General features: G+C 40.4%; 1 protein-coding gene across 1 annotated transcript in view; it reads left to right on the plus strand.

The window, feature by feature from the left end:
- The first annotated feature begins 221 nt into the window (after positions 1-221).
- The window catches only part of Rock2 (Rho associated coiled-coil containing protein kinase 2), a 94,891-nt gene continuing 79,226 nt past the window's right edge, over positions 222-15,886 (plus strand). Inside the window, exon 1 of the mRNA XM_060366174.1 lies at positions 222-700. Within this exon, the coding sequence (XP_060222157.1) occupies positions 560-700 (141 nt within the window). The 5' untranslated portion in view covers positions 222-559. The remainder of the gene's footprint in view (positions 701-15,886) is intronic.

A 15,886-nucleotide genomic window follows, 5' to 3' on the forward strand; every position in this document is an offset into this window, starting at 1 on the left:
GGGCATCGCGCGGCCACCCGTTCCGACTCCCAGCTCCGGGAGCGGGACAGACGACGCAACCAGACCAGTGGAGACGGAGCGGAAAAGAAGCTTCTCAGCTCTGCTCCGCGGCGGGGCGGGGCCGGAGGCCAGGGGGCGGGGCGTGCAGCGAGGACGCGCCGGGGTGGGCGGGGCGGGGGAGCGCGCGGCCGACCCGCGGGCGGAGGGGCTTGTGGGTAGCGGCGGCGCGCGGCCGGGAAGGGCCGCGGCGCGGACTGCGTGCGAGGGGAGCGGGCTTGTGGGCGCGCGAGGCAGCCGGCGGCGACATGCGGGCGGACGGGCGGCGGCCCTAGCGGCCTGAGCCCCGAGGGCGGGGCGGTGCGGCGCGGGCGCCCCTTCCCCGCGCCCGCCCGCGGGGTCCTGGCGAGCTCGCTACGGGTCGGGCGGCGCGCGTGCGGCTGAGGGGCGGGGACGCCGTGTGCCTCGCTGCACCCGGCCGGGCCGGGCGGCTCCTCAGACAGCGGCGCGCGGCGGGCCCGGGCAGAGGTTCCGCGGGCGGCGCTAGGCCGGGCGAAGCGGCATGAGCCGGCCCCCACCGACGGGGAAAATGCCCGGCGCCCCCGAGGCCGCGCCGGGGGACGGGGCGGGCGCGGGCCGCCAGAGGAAGCTGGAGGCGCTCATCCGAGACCCTCGCTCGCCCATCAACGTGGAGAGCTTGCTGGTAGGTGCCGGCTTGGGAGGGAGCTCCCCGCCCTGCCTGGTCCCCGTTGGCCCACCCGCCCAGCTTCCGGCTGTCCGGGGGGACTGGAGAGTCAGGTTCCGGAGTGGAGACCCCACCGGGGATTCCTCCGATCCACCCCCCTGTGCACGGGTGTCATCTCGGCCGCCCCCTTTTCTTGGAGCGCGCTGGGAGGAAACACCCGTGGTCTCCTTCCCGCCTACCTAGTCGGTTTAGGGCGGAAAGGTGGAGGATTGGCTGTGCTTCCTACCCCAGACTAGCTAATTTGAAAGTGTCACGCAGCGTGGGAGCTAGGGTGAAATCCAGGGAGAGAGAAACCCGATGCTCTCCCTATTGGGAGTACCACCTGGGGTACATGACAAAGAGCTGCCCTCCCTTCGTCCTCTTCGTCGGAAATCTGGGAGCGCACAGCTCAAGTTTGCTTCTTTTCAGTTGCCCTTGGACATTCCATAGTAGCTGTTTAGTGCATTTGAATTTATGTAAATTAAATTTCCGGAGATTGTTGCTCCGGAGCCAAGACATGAGTTTGAATTGTAGAATGGAATAAATCTTCTTGCCCTTCTCGTCTTGCCCATAGTATTCAAAATCCAAAATAAGAGCCTCGGGAAGGCTGCTGGCTGGAGCTCGATTAAGAAAAGAACGCGTTTTACAATAAACGCCACATAGAATGCTGTCATAGTTCTGGTCTTTTTGGGGGAAGCGATTATGTTTGGCAAGATAGAGATGCATTTATGGGAAAAAGTGTGACCACGTATCCTGAGGAGAAGGCGAAAAAAGATACTCGTGCTATCAGCTCTGGAGGGCTAGTCGTAGGGTGGGTGATCAGGCATTCTGTGCCAAAAAGCATGTCAGCTCTGGGCCCTACTAGGAGAAGCCTAGTGACTCTGTGATGAGAAAAACTGTCTCCTCCCTTTCCACTGACTAACTTTTCTTCTGAGGCCGTTGGTTATCCTTTGAGGTTTCTGGAATCATTTGCAGAGTGACTCAGTCCTGTTTGGCCACAATGCAGGAACTGACTAGAGAGTGGGTATCTTTCTATAGGATGTGTAGATGTAGAGATTTGGCTTTTGGGGGATGAGTTGGGGGGTTATTTATTTATTTTGCCTGGTAGTAGGTTCCTGTGTTCTTTTAGGACGGTTTTTGGAAGTCTTTAGCTCATAGTAGGATTAGTTGCATGGAGGTCATAGCCCTTCTGTAGATAAAGCAAAGCTTCTCTGGCGTCACTGCCAGCATTTTCACTTTGGTATTTCGCTAGCAAAACTTTGATCCTAGGCCAGAAAGTTCAGTTAAAAATAGTATCTGTAAATCTCAAATATTCACCAGGCTCATTCTCAATCCCAGATAGAAATGTCTTTACATTCACATTCATCTCTTGTATTTTAGTGATGTTAATCATCATTATTAGAATCATTCTGAGCTAGGAACTAAGCTGTTTAATACCTGTGACATGACAATATGTCTTATTAAAATATTTCTTGAATTATTACACATGGTCAGTAACAGTTTAGTTCCTTCATTGAATAATTAGTACAGCCAAGACCCACATTTGTTATTGTGACATTTACTGTTATGAGGGTTGACATCCGTTTGATGATTTGACAGCAGGCTTACTGCTGTTTTTAGTTGATTACATTTCATTGAGAGTCAGTACAAGTCTTGTTGATAGATATTGAAAACATTGGTAAAGTTAAAATAATTATTTCTAAGTTATGTATATTTTATTGTAGAATATTAGAATGAATTATGTGTTGGTTGGTTTCATGTCAGTTTGACACAAGCTGGAGTTAACTGAAAGGAAGGATATCAGTTGAGAAAATGTCTCCCTAAGAGCCAGCTATAGGATATTTTCCTAATTAGTGATTGATGAGGGAAAGCCCAGCCCATTGTGGGTGATGCCATCCCTGGGCTGACGGACCTGGGTCCTATAGACAGGCTGAGCAAAGCATGGGGAGCAAGCCAGTAAGCAGCACTCCAAGGTTCTGCATCAGTGCCTTCTTCCAGTTTTCTGCCGTTTTGAGTTCCTATCCTGACTTCCTGTGCTGTGGAAGTGTAAGCCATAAACCCTTTCCTTCCAAGTTGCTTTGGTCATGGTGGTTCATCACAGCAATGGTAACCCTGACTACGAGAATTTTTAAAAATTTTAATTGTAGTAGTAGTAGTATACATAAAACGTGCCATTTTAAACCATGTTGAAGTGCGCGATTGTATGATATTAAATACGTCCACATTGTTGTGCCAATCATCACTGCCATTCATCCTCAACCTTTTTATTCCTCCAAGTTTTAATTCAGCATATTAGTCTTTAAACTGACATTATAAAAAATGTTTTTTTTAATATTTATGAAATAGTAGCTGTTATTACTTTAAAGATCTGAAATCTTACTATGAGATGTACTTCACAGATAATCATTGCTTAACATAACCTTGTATTTCTTTTGGTTTTATTCTAGAAAAAATATCTTTAATAGTTTAATACAAACACAGCATGGAATTTAGTTACTGTTTTCAAAAGCTTCGAAAGTACCATGACACTCGATGGTGAAACATACCAGGATATTCTGAAACATGTTTTCAGTAGGCTAGGCACACCATTCATAGGAAGACAAGTTACACAAGATAGCATACAGTATCAGTGCATGGTACATCTTTACTCCCATCTGACTTCTGAGTGCACTTGACAAATTTTTGTTAGCTTTGTTTTCTTTGAGGTAGGAAATGATTTTTGTTACAGATATTTCTTGTCACACAGTTTTAGGTGCATGCAATTATCATTTTGAGTTTGCTGTCGTAAGTGCTAATCATTGTCAAGCTTATGTAGGGCTGGATTCCAGAACACTATCAGCGTGCAGACGAAATTATCTTGTTTCTGTGCAGAGGCTAGTTGCTTTATTTGGCCCTAAAATAAGCAACTCTTTTGAAGTTGCAGATTGTGAGCTGGTTGGTACTATTTAAAAATAGTTTCAAGAGAGATTTGCTTCTGTAATTAAAAAAACAAAACTATCTTGTGTGATTGAGTGTGGGCATGTGCCCTGCAGTGGCACGTGTGTGTGGAGGTCAGAGGACAACTGTGGGAGTCAGTTCTCTACTCCTATATCACCTAGGGATCAAATTCAGGTCAAGCGGTTTTCAGGCTTGATGGGAAGTAAGTACCTGTACAGCTGAGCCTTTTTGAAGGTCATTGTTTGAACTATTTCTAAGGGAGGACCTTAAGTGATGCTCGTTTGTAGAGTTTGAAACTTTTGGTATGTCTCTGTGTTGTTGTCACAGATCCTCACATTGCTTGCCCTATGGTTTAAGTTAATATGTATTCTGGAGAAATGTCTTAAGGTTTGTGCTTTGGGATTTTCTGTAGTTCTTTCAGAGTATGCAGTCATGGTAACCTATGGGTTTTGTGAATGGGTAAAGGTGATCAAGTATTTATTTATAATTTCAAAAGGTGGAAAAACAAAATACCCATTAAAACTTTTTAAATTTACGTTTAGTTATGTGTGTGTGTTTTGGGTGGGGTGTTGTGTGTCATGGCACAGGTGTGGAGGTCAGAGGACAATTTGCAGAAGTTTCCTTCTACCATGAGGATCCCAGTAATCAAACTAAGGCTATCAGGCTTGGCATCAACTGCCTGTAACTGCCGAGCCATCTGCTTGGCCCCAGAAACACCTACTAGGACTGGCACCTGCCATCTGTATGAAAATACTACTATATGGAAATTTTATTTTTGGTAATTGTGGGAATTGAGACCTTGCATATGCGAGGTGAATGTCGCCTCCATCTCCATGAAAATACTTACTGTAGTGTCTAGGTTCTTTCCATGTAGTGCTGGCTTTTCACCCGATTAAAATACAGTTGCACATGTTATGACTGAGACTATTTTGCAGATGTAATAAAAATGAGATAGAATAAAAGATGAAAAAATATTTTGTACATACTCTTGTGAAGTAGATGTACATTTAGAATGTACAGATTAATTACTTTAAAAAACACATTTAGGTTATTTTTTTACATTTATTTATTTGTGAGTACGTGTGTAGAGAACTGAGGAAAACTTGGTTGATTGTTACTATGTGGGCTTTGAGATCTAACTCAGGTTTGTCAGGCTAGCCACTAGTGTTCTTTCCTGCTTGCTAAGCCATTTATACTATAGATATTAGAAATAAATTTAATAAATGTTATAACCTGGGCAAGGTGTGCACACCTGATTTAATCCCAGCACTCAGGAGGCAGAGGCAGGCAGAGCTCTGTGAGTTTGAGGCCAGCCTGGTCTATAGAGTGATTTCCAAGCCAGCCCCAGCTACGTAGTGAGTTCTTGCCTTAAAATAAATTTTGTTATAAATGATTCGTGCTAAGTCTTTGTAAGGAAGGACTTGTTTTTATTTTTCTTGGGTTGATAATGAGGTAGAATTGCTGTGTCATAGGATATATGTATGTTTGCTTTTTTAGGAAGTGACCAGATCTTTTTAAAGTGGTTATACTATTTTACACTTGTGCCAACAACACAGAAGGGAGAATTCCAGTTGTTCTCCATCTTTCATAACATTAAAAAAATCCTGTGGTGGGTCATGGTTGGTCACTGTGTTGTAATTTGCACATTCTGATGACTACTGCAAATACTGGCTATTTATATATAAATATGTGAATCATCTGTTAGAGTATTTGCCCCTTTGAAAAGTTGGGGCTATCATATAAGTTTTTATGTGCTAGACATAGAAATGATTTTGTGTGTAAAGGAAATGCTGTGAGATTTGCTTTGTGAATATTTTTTCTTAGTGTGTGCTATGTCTGTTTCTAACCATTTCAAAAATTGTTACTGTTTTTTTTTCTGCCCAAGTAATTGTTGCCTAGTCCTATCTCTTGGAAATACCCTCTTTTGCTTTTATTCTAAAAGCTTTATGAGTTAACATTTATATATAGGCGTAGGATACATTTCATCAAGTTTAGTGTAGGTGCGAGTTAGGGACTGAAACTGATTTTCTTTTTTTCTCCACATGACTGGTTACTCAGACTACTTACTACTCAGCACCATTCTTATTATCATCATAATCATCATTGTCATTTTGGGAAAAGTGGTTTTCCTTTTTTGCTGGGTTGCTTTGTCATCTTTGCCAAAAATCAGAAATTAGAAATAGACTTTTGTGTGTTTTCTTAATAGTCATCTTCAAATTCTTAGTTATGGTTATGTTGTCTAACTAAGCTTTGTTTAAAACTGATTTTAGTTTTATCTGTGGAAATGGGCAGCTGGCCAGCCGTAGCTGGGAAGATAGGAAACATCTTACCTTTAAAATTATTCTACAGTGGTTGCTCATGAGGAGGGTTACTGGGAAAGAGAAAGTTGATGGCTCAGGATGACCTTATAGGCCCAGGATGACATGTCACTGAAAATCTAAAGGGCTCAGTTGATAGAGGTGCTTGCTGCCAAGCTTGGTGACCTTGAGTTTGGTCTTGGGACTCACATGGTGGACAAAGAGAATTGACTCCCACAAGTTATCCTCTGATCTCTACATATGCACGGTGGCACATACACACAAGAAATGTAAACAAACAAACAAAAAAAAAACACAGCTCACAAAAGCACAATTACTTTTAATAGGCTAGCTTATTATATGGAGCTTAATATGCAAGTTAGTATCAAGTCACAGTGCTTGCCTGTTCCTTATCCTTGCTGAAAGCTGCTCCTTCCATTTGTGCTTTCCTGCTCCTTGAAGGGGTGATCACACTATGTAGATGTTTTTGGACAGGTCTGCAGATGGCTTGTTTTAAATGACTTTCATTTACCTTTTTGGAAAGTATTCTGTTGACGGTGGCTAGTCTCTTCATTCTCACATTTCGTTTATTCTTCTCCTTTCTGATATTAGGGTTGCTTTTTGGTTCATTGGTGTTAACTCTTTTGGAGAATATTTCTAAGGATGTTATGGCTTGTTTTCCAGGTATCTAAATTTTTTTTTTTTATAATTGGTTTTATATTTAATGCCTCATTTACTTTATTCTGTAAAAGATTTTTGAACAATTTTGGTTATGATGTAAGTGATAGAAAATTTATTTTTAAGGGATTACAGATTGGGAACTAGTTTCTAACACTTCCCTACACATGCTACAGTACAGATGAACCTCAAAACATTCTACTGGGGAAAGAAGCCACATGCAGTGATGGCATATTGTGTGTGACAATTTAAGTAAAGGTTAGCTTTTAGCTCTGGAGATGAGAAGGGACTTCTTTTAGTAGAAGCAAGCCTGCTGTACTACTTGGGTAATAGTGCTGAGGAAGTCTTACAGTGTTAAAGTATTGCATTTTTAATGCTTTCTGGCCATTGAGGTTATTTATTTAATTTACTTATTGTTGTAAAGTGAAGAACGCACTGTATAGCCGACTGGTCTTGAATGTCCTTTGTAGCCCAGGCTGCCCCTGAGCTCAAGAACCTCTGTTCTCAGCTTCCTGAGTACTAGGGTGATAGGTATGGGGGCAATACCTGGCTTGTGTGTTTATTTTAATTTTATGCATAGAATATAAACTCTATTAGGATATAGCTGTTTTTGTCTTCCTGTTATGTTCTTTAGCTATTTGCTGAATTAAAAAGTAATTCAGTTTTAAGTAATAGGAGTGAATCTTTTTAATATAATTTATTTATTACAATTTATTCAGTTTGTATCCCAGCTGTAGCCCACCCTCGTTCCATCCCAGTCCATCTCTCCCTCCTTCCCTCCCTTTATCCCTTATCTCCTCCCATTCCACTTCCCCAGTCCACTGGTAGTGGAGGGCCTCCTCCCCTTATAGGAGTGAATCTTTAGAGGTGTTTTACCTCTAGAAGTGATATTACAGCAGACCCCAAGTAAACATTTTGATGTGTTTCTGTTATTTGGCCCTGGTCTATCCATAAGAAGGAAGATAGGCAAATATTTGTATGCTCAGAGGATAGGTTTGAGAGATTAGAATAGTTGGTTTTGTAGGAAAAGTAATTGTATTGTAGATATTTTCCAGGTTGTACTGAAATGGTGTGTCTAGAAAAAGATAAAAATTCATTTTATTCTGTGTTTTAGGTGAAGTTAAGACACTGTGAGCTAAATAGCCTCTAATCACTTGTGTGTCATCTCTTCCCCTGCCTTAGATTCTAGTCAGTCACATCTAGTTCCCTGTGGAGCCAGGTGATTTCTGTGTTGTCAGCTTTTCATGATCAAGAAGAGCTGAGATGACGGTAGTAAATTTCAGGTTATTCCTCAAAACAGTATATTGGCTGTTAGTAATAAAGCAATATTTGCTTACTGACAAAATTAAAAACAAAGTCAAAGGGCATGATTTTGATCAAGAATGCAGATGTCTCCCAGCAGTTGGGATGCAGAGACAGACAGATCTGTGAATTCGAGGCCAGCCTGGTCTGCAAAGTGAGTTTCAGGACAGCTGGGGCTAAACAGAGAAACCTCTTTCCAGAAAACCTGGAAAGAGAGGAGTAAAAACAAAGTCATTAGAAGTCATAGTGAGGGGCTAGAGAGATGGCTCAGTGGCTACGAGGTCCAGCTGCTCTTCAAGAGGGTTCAATCCTCAGCACTCATGTGGCAGCTCATAGCTGTCAGTTCCAGTTCCAGGGGATCCCACCCCAAAGCAAACAAACAAACAAACAAGTCGTGGTGAAAGACTATATTGAAAAACTTTCAGATAGCAAGCATATTTCAAAACAACTTTTATTACATTTTATGTTTATTTGTATGTATGTATATGTGTTCATGGGTATGTATGTGCCACTCGGAAGTCAGAGGACAATTTTTCAGAGTATCTCCTACCAGGGAATCAAACTCAGATTATCAGACATGGCAGCAGGTGTTTTTACACACTGAGCCATTTTGCCAATTCCGTGGTTATTAACATTTTATTTGACTTTTTTCCTATTTAGTGTTTGTAATGTTTCCTTTTCTAATAAATGTAATTGCCTGTTGTATATTTAAAAGTTACAAAAAAAATTGAGTTAGAGTTACCCTTTGTTAGAGGTATTCTATTAGAGAAAGGGAGTAATATATAATATAGTATTTGCTTGTAAATCCTTCATAATGGTTGAATATATAAGTATAATTTGCAGACATAGACACTGTCCATCTGTCTATCTCTTAATTTATTCTTAGAATAAATTAGATCTCAGGTCTGAGATCAAAGTCAGGCTGAGGAACAATAATACAATGATACTGTTGTTTTCTAGCTTTTCAGGCTATTTTTATTTTCATCAGTATTTTTTGTTTCAGTTTGTTTTTGGGGGTAGGGTGTTTATTATGTAAAGCTGGCTGTCCTGGAACCATGTAGAGACCAGGCTGGGCTTGAACTCACAGAGATCTACCTGTCTCTGCCTTCTGAGTGCTGGGAATAAAAGCATGTGCTACCACACCTCAGCTTCATTGAGGTATTCTTTATTTGCTATAAATTCATCCATTTTACATTTGCAGTTTAATTAATGTAGAAGTTCTCATTACCTCTAAAATTCTGTTGTGTAGGTTCTCAGTCCTGACTTAAGTCCCAGCTCCTGCTCTGCATCTATAAGTTTATCTTTGTGTGTGTGTTTATGTGAATTCTACATAAATGGTACTCTACAGTTATATTAGTTACTTTTACTTTTTTTAAAAAATTATATTGGTTACTTTTGTGTTGCTGTGATAAAACACTATGACCAAGGCAACTTGTAGAAGGTTTATTTTGGCTTACAGTCCCAGGGAGATAAGAGCCCATCCATCATGGCAAAGGAAGTATGACAGTAAGTGGCAGGCATGGAAGCAGAACAGGGAGGTGAGAGAGCTCACATCCCTAGCCACCAGCAGGAATCAAAGAGAACAAACTGGAAGTAGTTGAGGCTTTTTACTTTGCCTACTCCCAGTAACATACTTCTCCAACAAGGCTGCGCCTCGTAAAGGTTTTACAGCTTCTCCAAACAGCACCACCACCTGGAGTTGTTCAGATACCCACATTTGTGAGGGACATTTCTGCTTAAATTGTCACACACAATATGCCATCATTGCATCTGGCTTCTTTCCCCAGTATGTTTTGAGGTTCATCTGTATTGTAGCATGTGTTAGTATTTTGTTCCTTAGTATTGCAGAATAATGTTATTGCATGAATTACATATTACATTTTGTTTATGAATTTACCATATGTGAGGACATGTTTTTATCTCTCACGAATTTCAAGGAATGAGATTGTAGGGTAATGTGGTAGTTTATGCTTAATTTTGAAAAGCTGCCAATATTTTCTGAAATGGCTGTACAATTTCATATTCTTTTTATTAATGAATAATAGTACTTGCAGTGTACTTTACTAATAACATGAATTTTAGTTGGTGCTTTCTAAAGAGAGATTGTTCTTTTGATTTTTATCAGTGTACTCTGAATGTGGTCTAGTTTAAATCAATATATTTAAATTGTCTTTGTGCAAAGACATGCTAATCAAGTAATGAAGAGGGTTTTTTCCCCTGCACATGAGAGTCATAGTTAACAAGCATTTTTCTTTTATTAAAGATAAACTTTGTTAGAAAACCTTTTACTTCTTAGTAATGAAAAACTCTTCTTGAACTGTGAAAACTCTGGTAGAAGCACTGGACTCAACTAGTTGGGCTCCTTTCTATTCTCTTTTCATCTCTCTTTTTCTTGAGACAGGGTCTCACTATGTAGCCCAGGCTGGCCCCAAACTGTCTTTCCTCCTGTCTTAGCATCCCCAGTGCTAAGATTACAGGTATGTACCACCACATTTTGTTTAGTTATCGTTAAACAACACATGTTGAGGACTCTGATGTAAACATGGCCTTTTCACCTATTTTGGTTCTGTTTTGGGTTCATCTTTTAATTTTAATAAGTTGTTAGGAATAAATTGATAAACATTCTGTTATCTTGAGTTAGAGTGCTGTATCTCTCTTTTCTGCATACAGATTAGAAACAATTCTTATTGTTACTCTAATAACTAGGTTCCTGTAGAGTGCTAACTGCCATGCTGAAACAGTTGCATTGGCTTTGTCTTTAAATACCCCGCAAATTAGTATACAGATAACATGTCCACTCTTGTTCACAGCTGGCAACGCATGCTGATTTGTGCAGTTATGTTATTTGCACATTTTTGGGTCTTCTCAGATGATTCCTTATTTGAGAATTATGTATGCATAAGACTTTAGTATTTTTCCTTTTATTTAAGCATATTTCATCTAGAATCTATACTCTTAGATGATTGTAATTGTTTGGAATTTTTACTAAATACAGCCTTTGCCCTTGAGAAGAGGGAAGGGGCTACAAGGATGTAAAGTGAATAAAATAAATAAATAAATGAGAAAAAAAACCCAATATATTTGTTCTTGAAAAAAAGAATCAGGGAAATTTTAGCAAAGAATTCTTTATTTGCTTTTTCTCTCATGTTAAATTCATGTTAAAATTACTTTTGGTTGTAGGGTTTTTGTTTGTTTTTTTAAGACTACGAAGATATCCTCTGTAAAGGAGTGTGCCACCCTGCTGGCTTGGTGTTTGTGTGTGTGTGTGTGTGTCAAGTATATAACATACATTAACATAGTTGTCTTGAACTGATTTTTTTTTTAAGATTTATTTATTTACTACGTATACAGTGTTCTGCCTCTATGTATACCTGCATACCAGAAGAGGGCACCAGATCTCATTATGGATGCTTGTGAGCCACCATCTGGTTGCTGGGAATTGAACTCAGGACCTTTGGAAGAGCAGCCAGTGCCCTTAACCTCTGAGCCATCTCTCCAGCCCTGAACTGGTTCTTTTAAAAGCTACTGAAAATGAATTTTGTTATGTTGAATTTTTGCAAAAGCACTTGAAATATTAAATGTGGGGATACTACTGTGAACACCCTCATGTCGGGATCTCCCTTTGCAGATCCTTTTGGGGGAGCTCCCCAAGTCAGGTCTCCTGAAGTAGGTGACTGAGATAGCCAGGAGTTTCCATGCATTGAAGGAGCATTTCTGGTGATAATGATGCACGTCATCTTCAGGAAGAAGATGAAAGGTACTGTGTATATACTTTTTTTCTTGTACTGAGTGGTAAAATGAGACCCAGATGTTCAATATCTTTTCAGAAGATAGAGTTGTGTATGTGGCTGATATATTGAAGGATGGTAGGATCATAACATTTTATCTTTTAGGACTCTACAAATCAGATTAATTAAGGCTAGCCAGCTTCTCTGCCTTTTCTCTGTTCCTCCTTCCCTTCCTTAATTTGCTGGGCTTTCCTAAAAGAAGCATAAGTTGTTTTGTTTTTTAAAGAAATACTATGTGATAAGGTATACATAATAACAAATTTATCATTACATCTTATGCTAGTTTAAAAAGTGTGTACAAAAACTTATTTCTAAGAAGTTTTAAAAATTTACATTAATATATGTGTGTGTGTTTGTCTGTGTACATGGTATGTACTTGTATAGGTGTACACATGCCACAGTGCATTTGTGGAAACGAGGGAACAACTTTTGGGAGTTAGTTCTCTTCCTTCCACTGTGTGAGTCCCATGGATTGAAGGATTGAACTCAGGGCTTCAGCCTTGGTAGCCAGGGCCTCCACTGGATGAGCCTCCTTATTGTCCTCAAATGTATAATTTTGCTATGTGACTGCGAATGACCTTAAAGTTCCGATTTTCATTACTATGTTTATTCTTTTCCTGTTGAGATAGAATTGCATGTATACCAGAGTGGCCTAAATTTGCCATGTAGCAAACAACGGCCTTGAACTTTTGTTCTTTCTACCTCTACTTACCCCAGTCCTTGAGCTTACAGGCCTGTGCCATCATTCCCCATTTATGTAGAGCCAAAGATTGAAGCCAGGGTTTTGTGCATGTTAAGCAAGTATTCTACTAACTGGACTATCGCCTCAGCCCAAAATATGTAATTTTGATATTTCATATTTAATAAACAGAAAAGTAAAAAATAATGGTCATCGTAGATATATCATCAGCCTAATTTATGAGGAAAAACTTAACTAGAAATTTAAAATTGAATGTAAGTTCCTTCAAATTATAGCTCCCAAATCAGTGTGTCCTATTTCTATCCTGTGGTTATCCCTGTGTTTAGAAAACAGAGAAGGCTTCAAACATTCTTTTGTGGTATTGGCAGAGGCAGGTGGATTTCTGAGTATGTCAGCCTGGTCTACACAGCAAGTTCTAGGATAGCCAGGGCTACCCAGAGAAAAATCTGTCTCAGAAAAACAAACAAAAAACCCCCAAAACAACAATAAAAAGAAAACAAAAAAGTGTAAAATACAATCTATTTTTTTCCAGTTTTTGTTTTTTTAAGACAGGATTTCTCTGTGTAGCCTTGGATGTCCTGGACTTGCTTTGTAGACCAGGCTGTCCTCAAACCCACAGAGATCCACCTGCCACTGCTTCCCTGAGTGGTGGGATTACAGATGTGTGCCACTGCATCTGGCTTACAATCTTCATTTTTAAAACAATTTTGAATTTTAATATGCAAAGCAGCTTGGTTATATCAAGCAATACTAGAGTACTGTTTAGATTTTTAAAGTGTGTTAAAAATTTTTTTAAGATTGATTTATTTACTTTATGTATATGAGTGCTCTATCTGCATGTGCACCTGCACCCCAGAAGAGGGTGTCAGATTCCAGTATAGATGGTTGTGAGCCACCATGTAGGTGCTAGGTAGGAGTTGAACTCAGGATCTCTGGAAGAACAGACAATACTCTTAAACAGTGAGCCATCTCTCCAGCTGTATTGTTTAAATCATTTTCTCAACCGAGCATAGAGGTGCATGCCTTTAGTTCTAGCACTTGGGAGGCAGAAGCAGGTCGATCTCTACGAGGCTAGCCTGGTCTACAAACCAAGTCCTAGGACAGTCGGAGTTGTTACACGGAGAAACCTTGTATCAAAAATAAACCAAACCAAACCAGAACCAACCAACCAAATAATTGTTTTCTCCATAGAAAATTAGAGAAGACAGACAATTCATCAGTAGCTGATATGGTACCCATTTTTTATTAGTCCTTCAAGTACTTTTGATAATATAATACTTTAATTTTTAAAAAAATATTTATTTATTCATGTACATGAGTGCTCTATTTGCACATATGACTACATGACAGAAGAGGCATTAGACAGAAGAGAGCATCAAATCCTAGTATAGATGTTTGGGAGCCACTATATGGTTGCTGGGACTCTTAAACAGCTCCCCCATCTCTCCAGCCACTAGTTTTTTTGTTATTAAGGAATGTGTATATATTATCTTTTAGAAACTTGAAATATATATTGTAGAAGTTTGAAAAACTGTGCTTATTGATTTAAAAAAAACATTTGTATGATTGTTTTGTATGCAAGTGTGTCTGTGTACCACATGTACGCTTGCTGCCCTTGGAGTTCACAAGGGGGCATTGCAGCCACTGGAACTGGAGTTAGAGATGGCTTTGAACTGTCATGTAGGGTAGGTGCTAGGCATTGAACCTGAATCCTGTGGAAGGATAGTCAGTGCTCCTAATTATCTGAGCCATCTCCAGACTGCCTGTGTTTATTGAGTTTGGAGATAATAATTATAGAACTTAGAGGAGAATGGCAGCATATTTTTTTACCTTTAATATTTTGAGTTACCATAGCTAATAAAACTGCACACTTCCGGCCAGTATCTAATGAGTATGAAGTGCTAGAGTGGCATAGTAAAAGAATCTTTAGAGTTGTAGCAGTTGGTTCGGAAGATGTAGCTGAGTTGGTAGAATGCCTTGCCTAGCATGCTCTGGCCTTAAACTCCAGCACCACGTAAAGTCAGCACGGGTTATGAACCTCAACACTCAGGCAGAGGTGGGAGGATAAGAAGTTCAAAATCATCCTTGGCTCTGTAGCAAGTTTGAGGTCAGGCTGGGCTCTGTGAGAGGCTGTCTCAAAAGACCAAACAAACAATAAACCCTAAATATTTAACTACTTTACTTATTTTTATATCCTGGTCTATGTAGGGAGTTCAGACTAGCTAGGACTACATAGTAAGATCTTGTCTCAAAAATAAATCTACAAAATAGAATAAGGAAAAATACAATTTTTTGAAAAAAAAAATTTTAAAAGTTCCGAAAGTAATATATGCCTGTTAAAAATTATAAGAGATATAATCTATAACCTTTTCTCTGTGGCCTGTGTTATTCAGGCAATAGCCTATGATGTCAGGGCATCCCTCTTGTTTGCATTTAATAGCATAAGGCATTATTTTCTTTTTGGTCTCATGCATATAAAAGCAAGACTGCTTTCCCAGATAATCATAGCTTATGCGAGAGTCAGGTCTTTCTACCCTGTGGGTTCTGTGGACTAAGGTCATGAGTCTTTGCGTGGCAAGGACTTTTATCTTCTGAGCCATCCCACCAGTGTCAGCACACAGTCTTTTTTCTTCTTCCTGTTTACTGTGTAAAGTTTGTTAATATTTGAAGCACTCCTGTTTACACAGTAAATGAGACACTCTGGACAGGAAGAAGGTGTGGGAATTTACTCTGAATTTTATGGCATCTGTTTATTTTTATTTTATGACTATGGGTGTTTTGCTTTTGTGTATGTCTGCACCTCTTGCCTGCCTGGTGCCCATGAAGGCGAGAAGAAAGCATTGAGTCCCCTGGCATTGGAGTTGCAGATGGTTGTTAGCTATCATGTGGGTGCTGGGAATCTAACCCTGGTCCTCTGGAAGAGCAGCCACTGCTGTAACCCCTGAACCATCTTTCTATCTCCACCAGCACATATTCATCAGCCAACAAAATTCATCTAAACTTAATTTGGCTCTTTCCAGAGAGGCCTGTATCCCCCCCCCCCCCCCCCCCCCCCGCTAGAAACAGACAAATCCTTTTCTAATTGTAATTGTTCCAGGCACTGGCTGGTTGCTGAGATGCCTGCTGTCTTCTCTTTCAGAGAGCTCTTGGGATTTGTTTGAACCACCAGCCTCATTTCATAGCTGCCTCTTTCTGTCTGATGTGTAAGTCCAAAGGCGCTTCTATGGTCAGTCCTTTTCTTGGCTGTTCTTCATCTGCAACAAAGTTTTCCGCTTTTGTTCTGAGGTTGACATACTTGCTTGCATCTTCAAATTCCTTCCCAAATATCAGCTTTTCCTTGCCTTAAGTACCTGCGTTTCTCCTAAGGGGGAGCCCTCTTAGAACTTGGGAGTGTCTGCTCTCAGTGTGTGTTTAGGGTCCCTGCCATGTAGGGTTCTCTTCATTGAGTCACCCGTGTTATCTT

This window comes from Meriones unguiculatus, chromosome 1, assembly GCF_030254825.1.
Source record: "Meriones unguiculatus strain TT.TT164.6M chromosome 1, Bangor_MerUng_6.1, whole genome shotgun sequence".
Lineage (NCBI taxonomy): Eukaryota > Metazoa > Chordata > Mammalia > Rodentia > Muridae > Meriones > Meriones unguiculatus.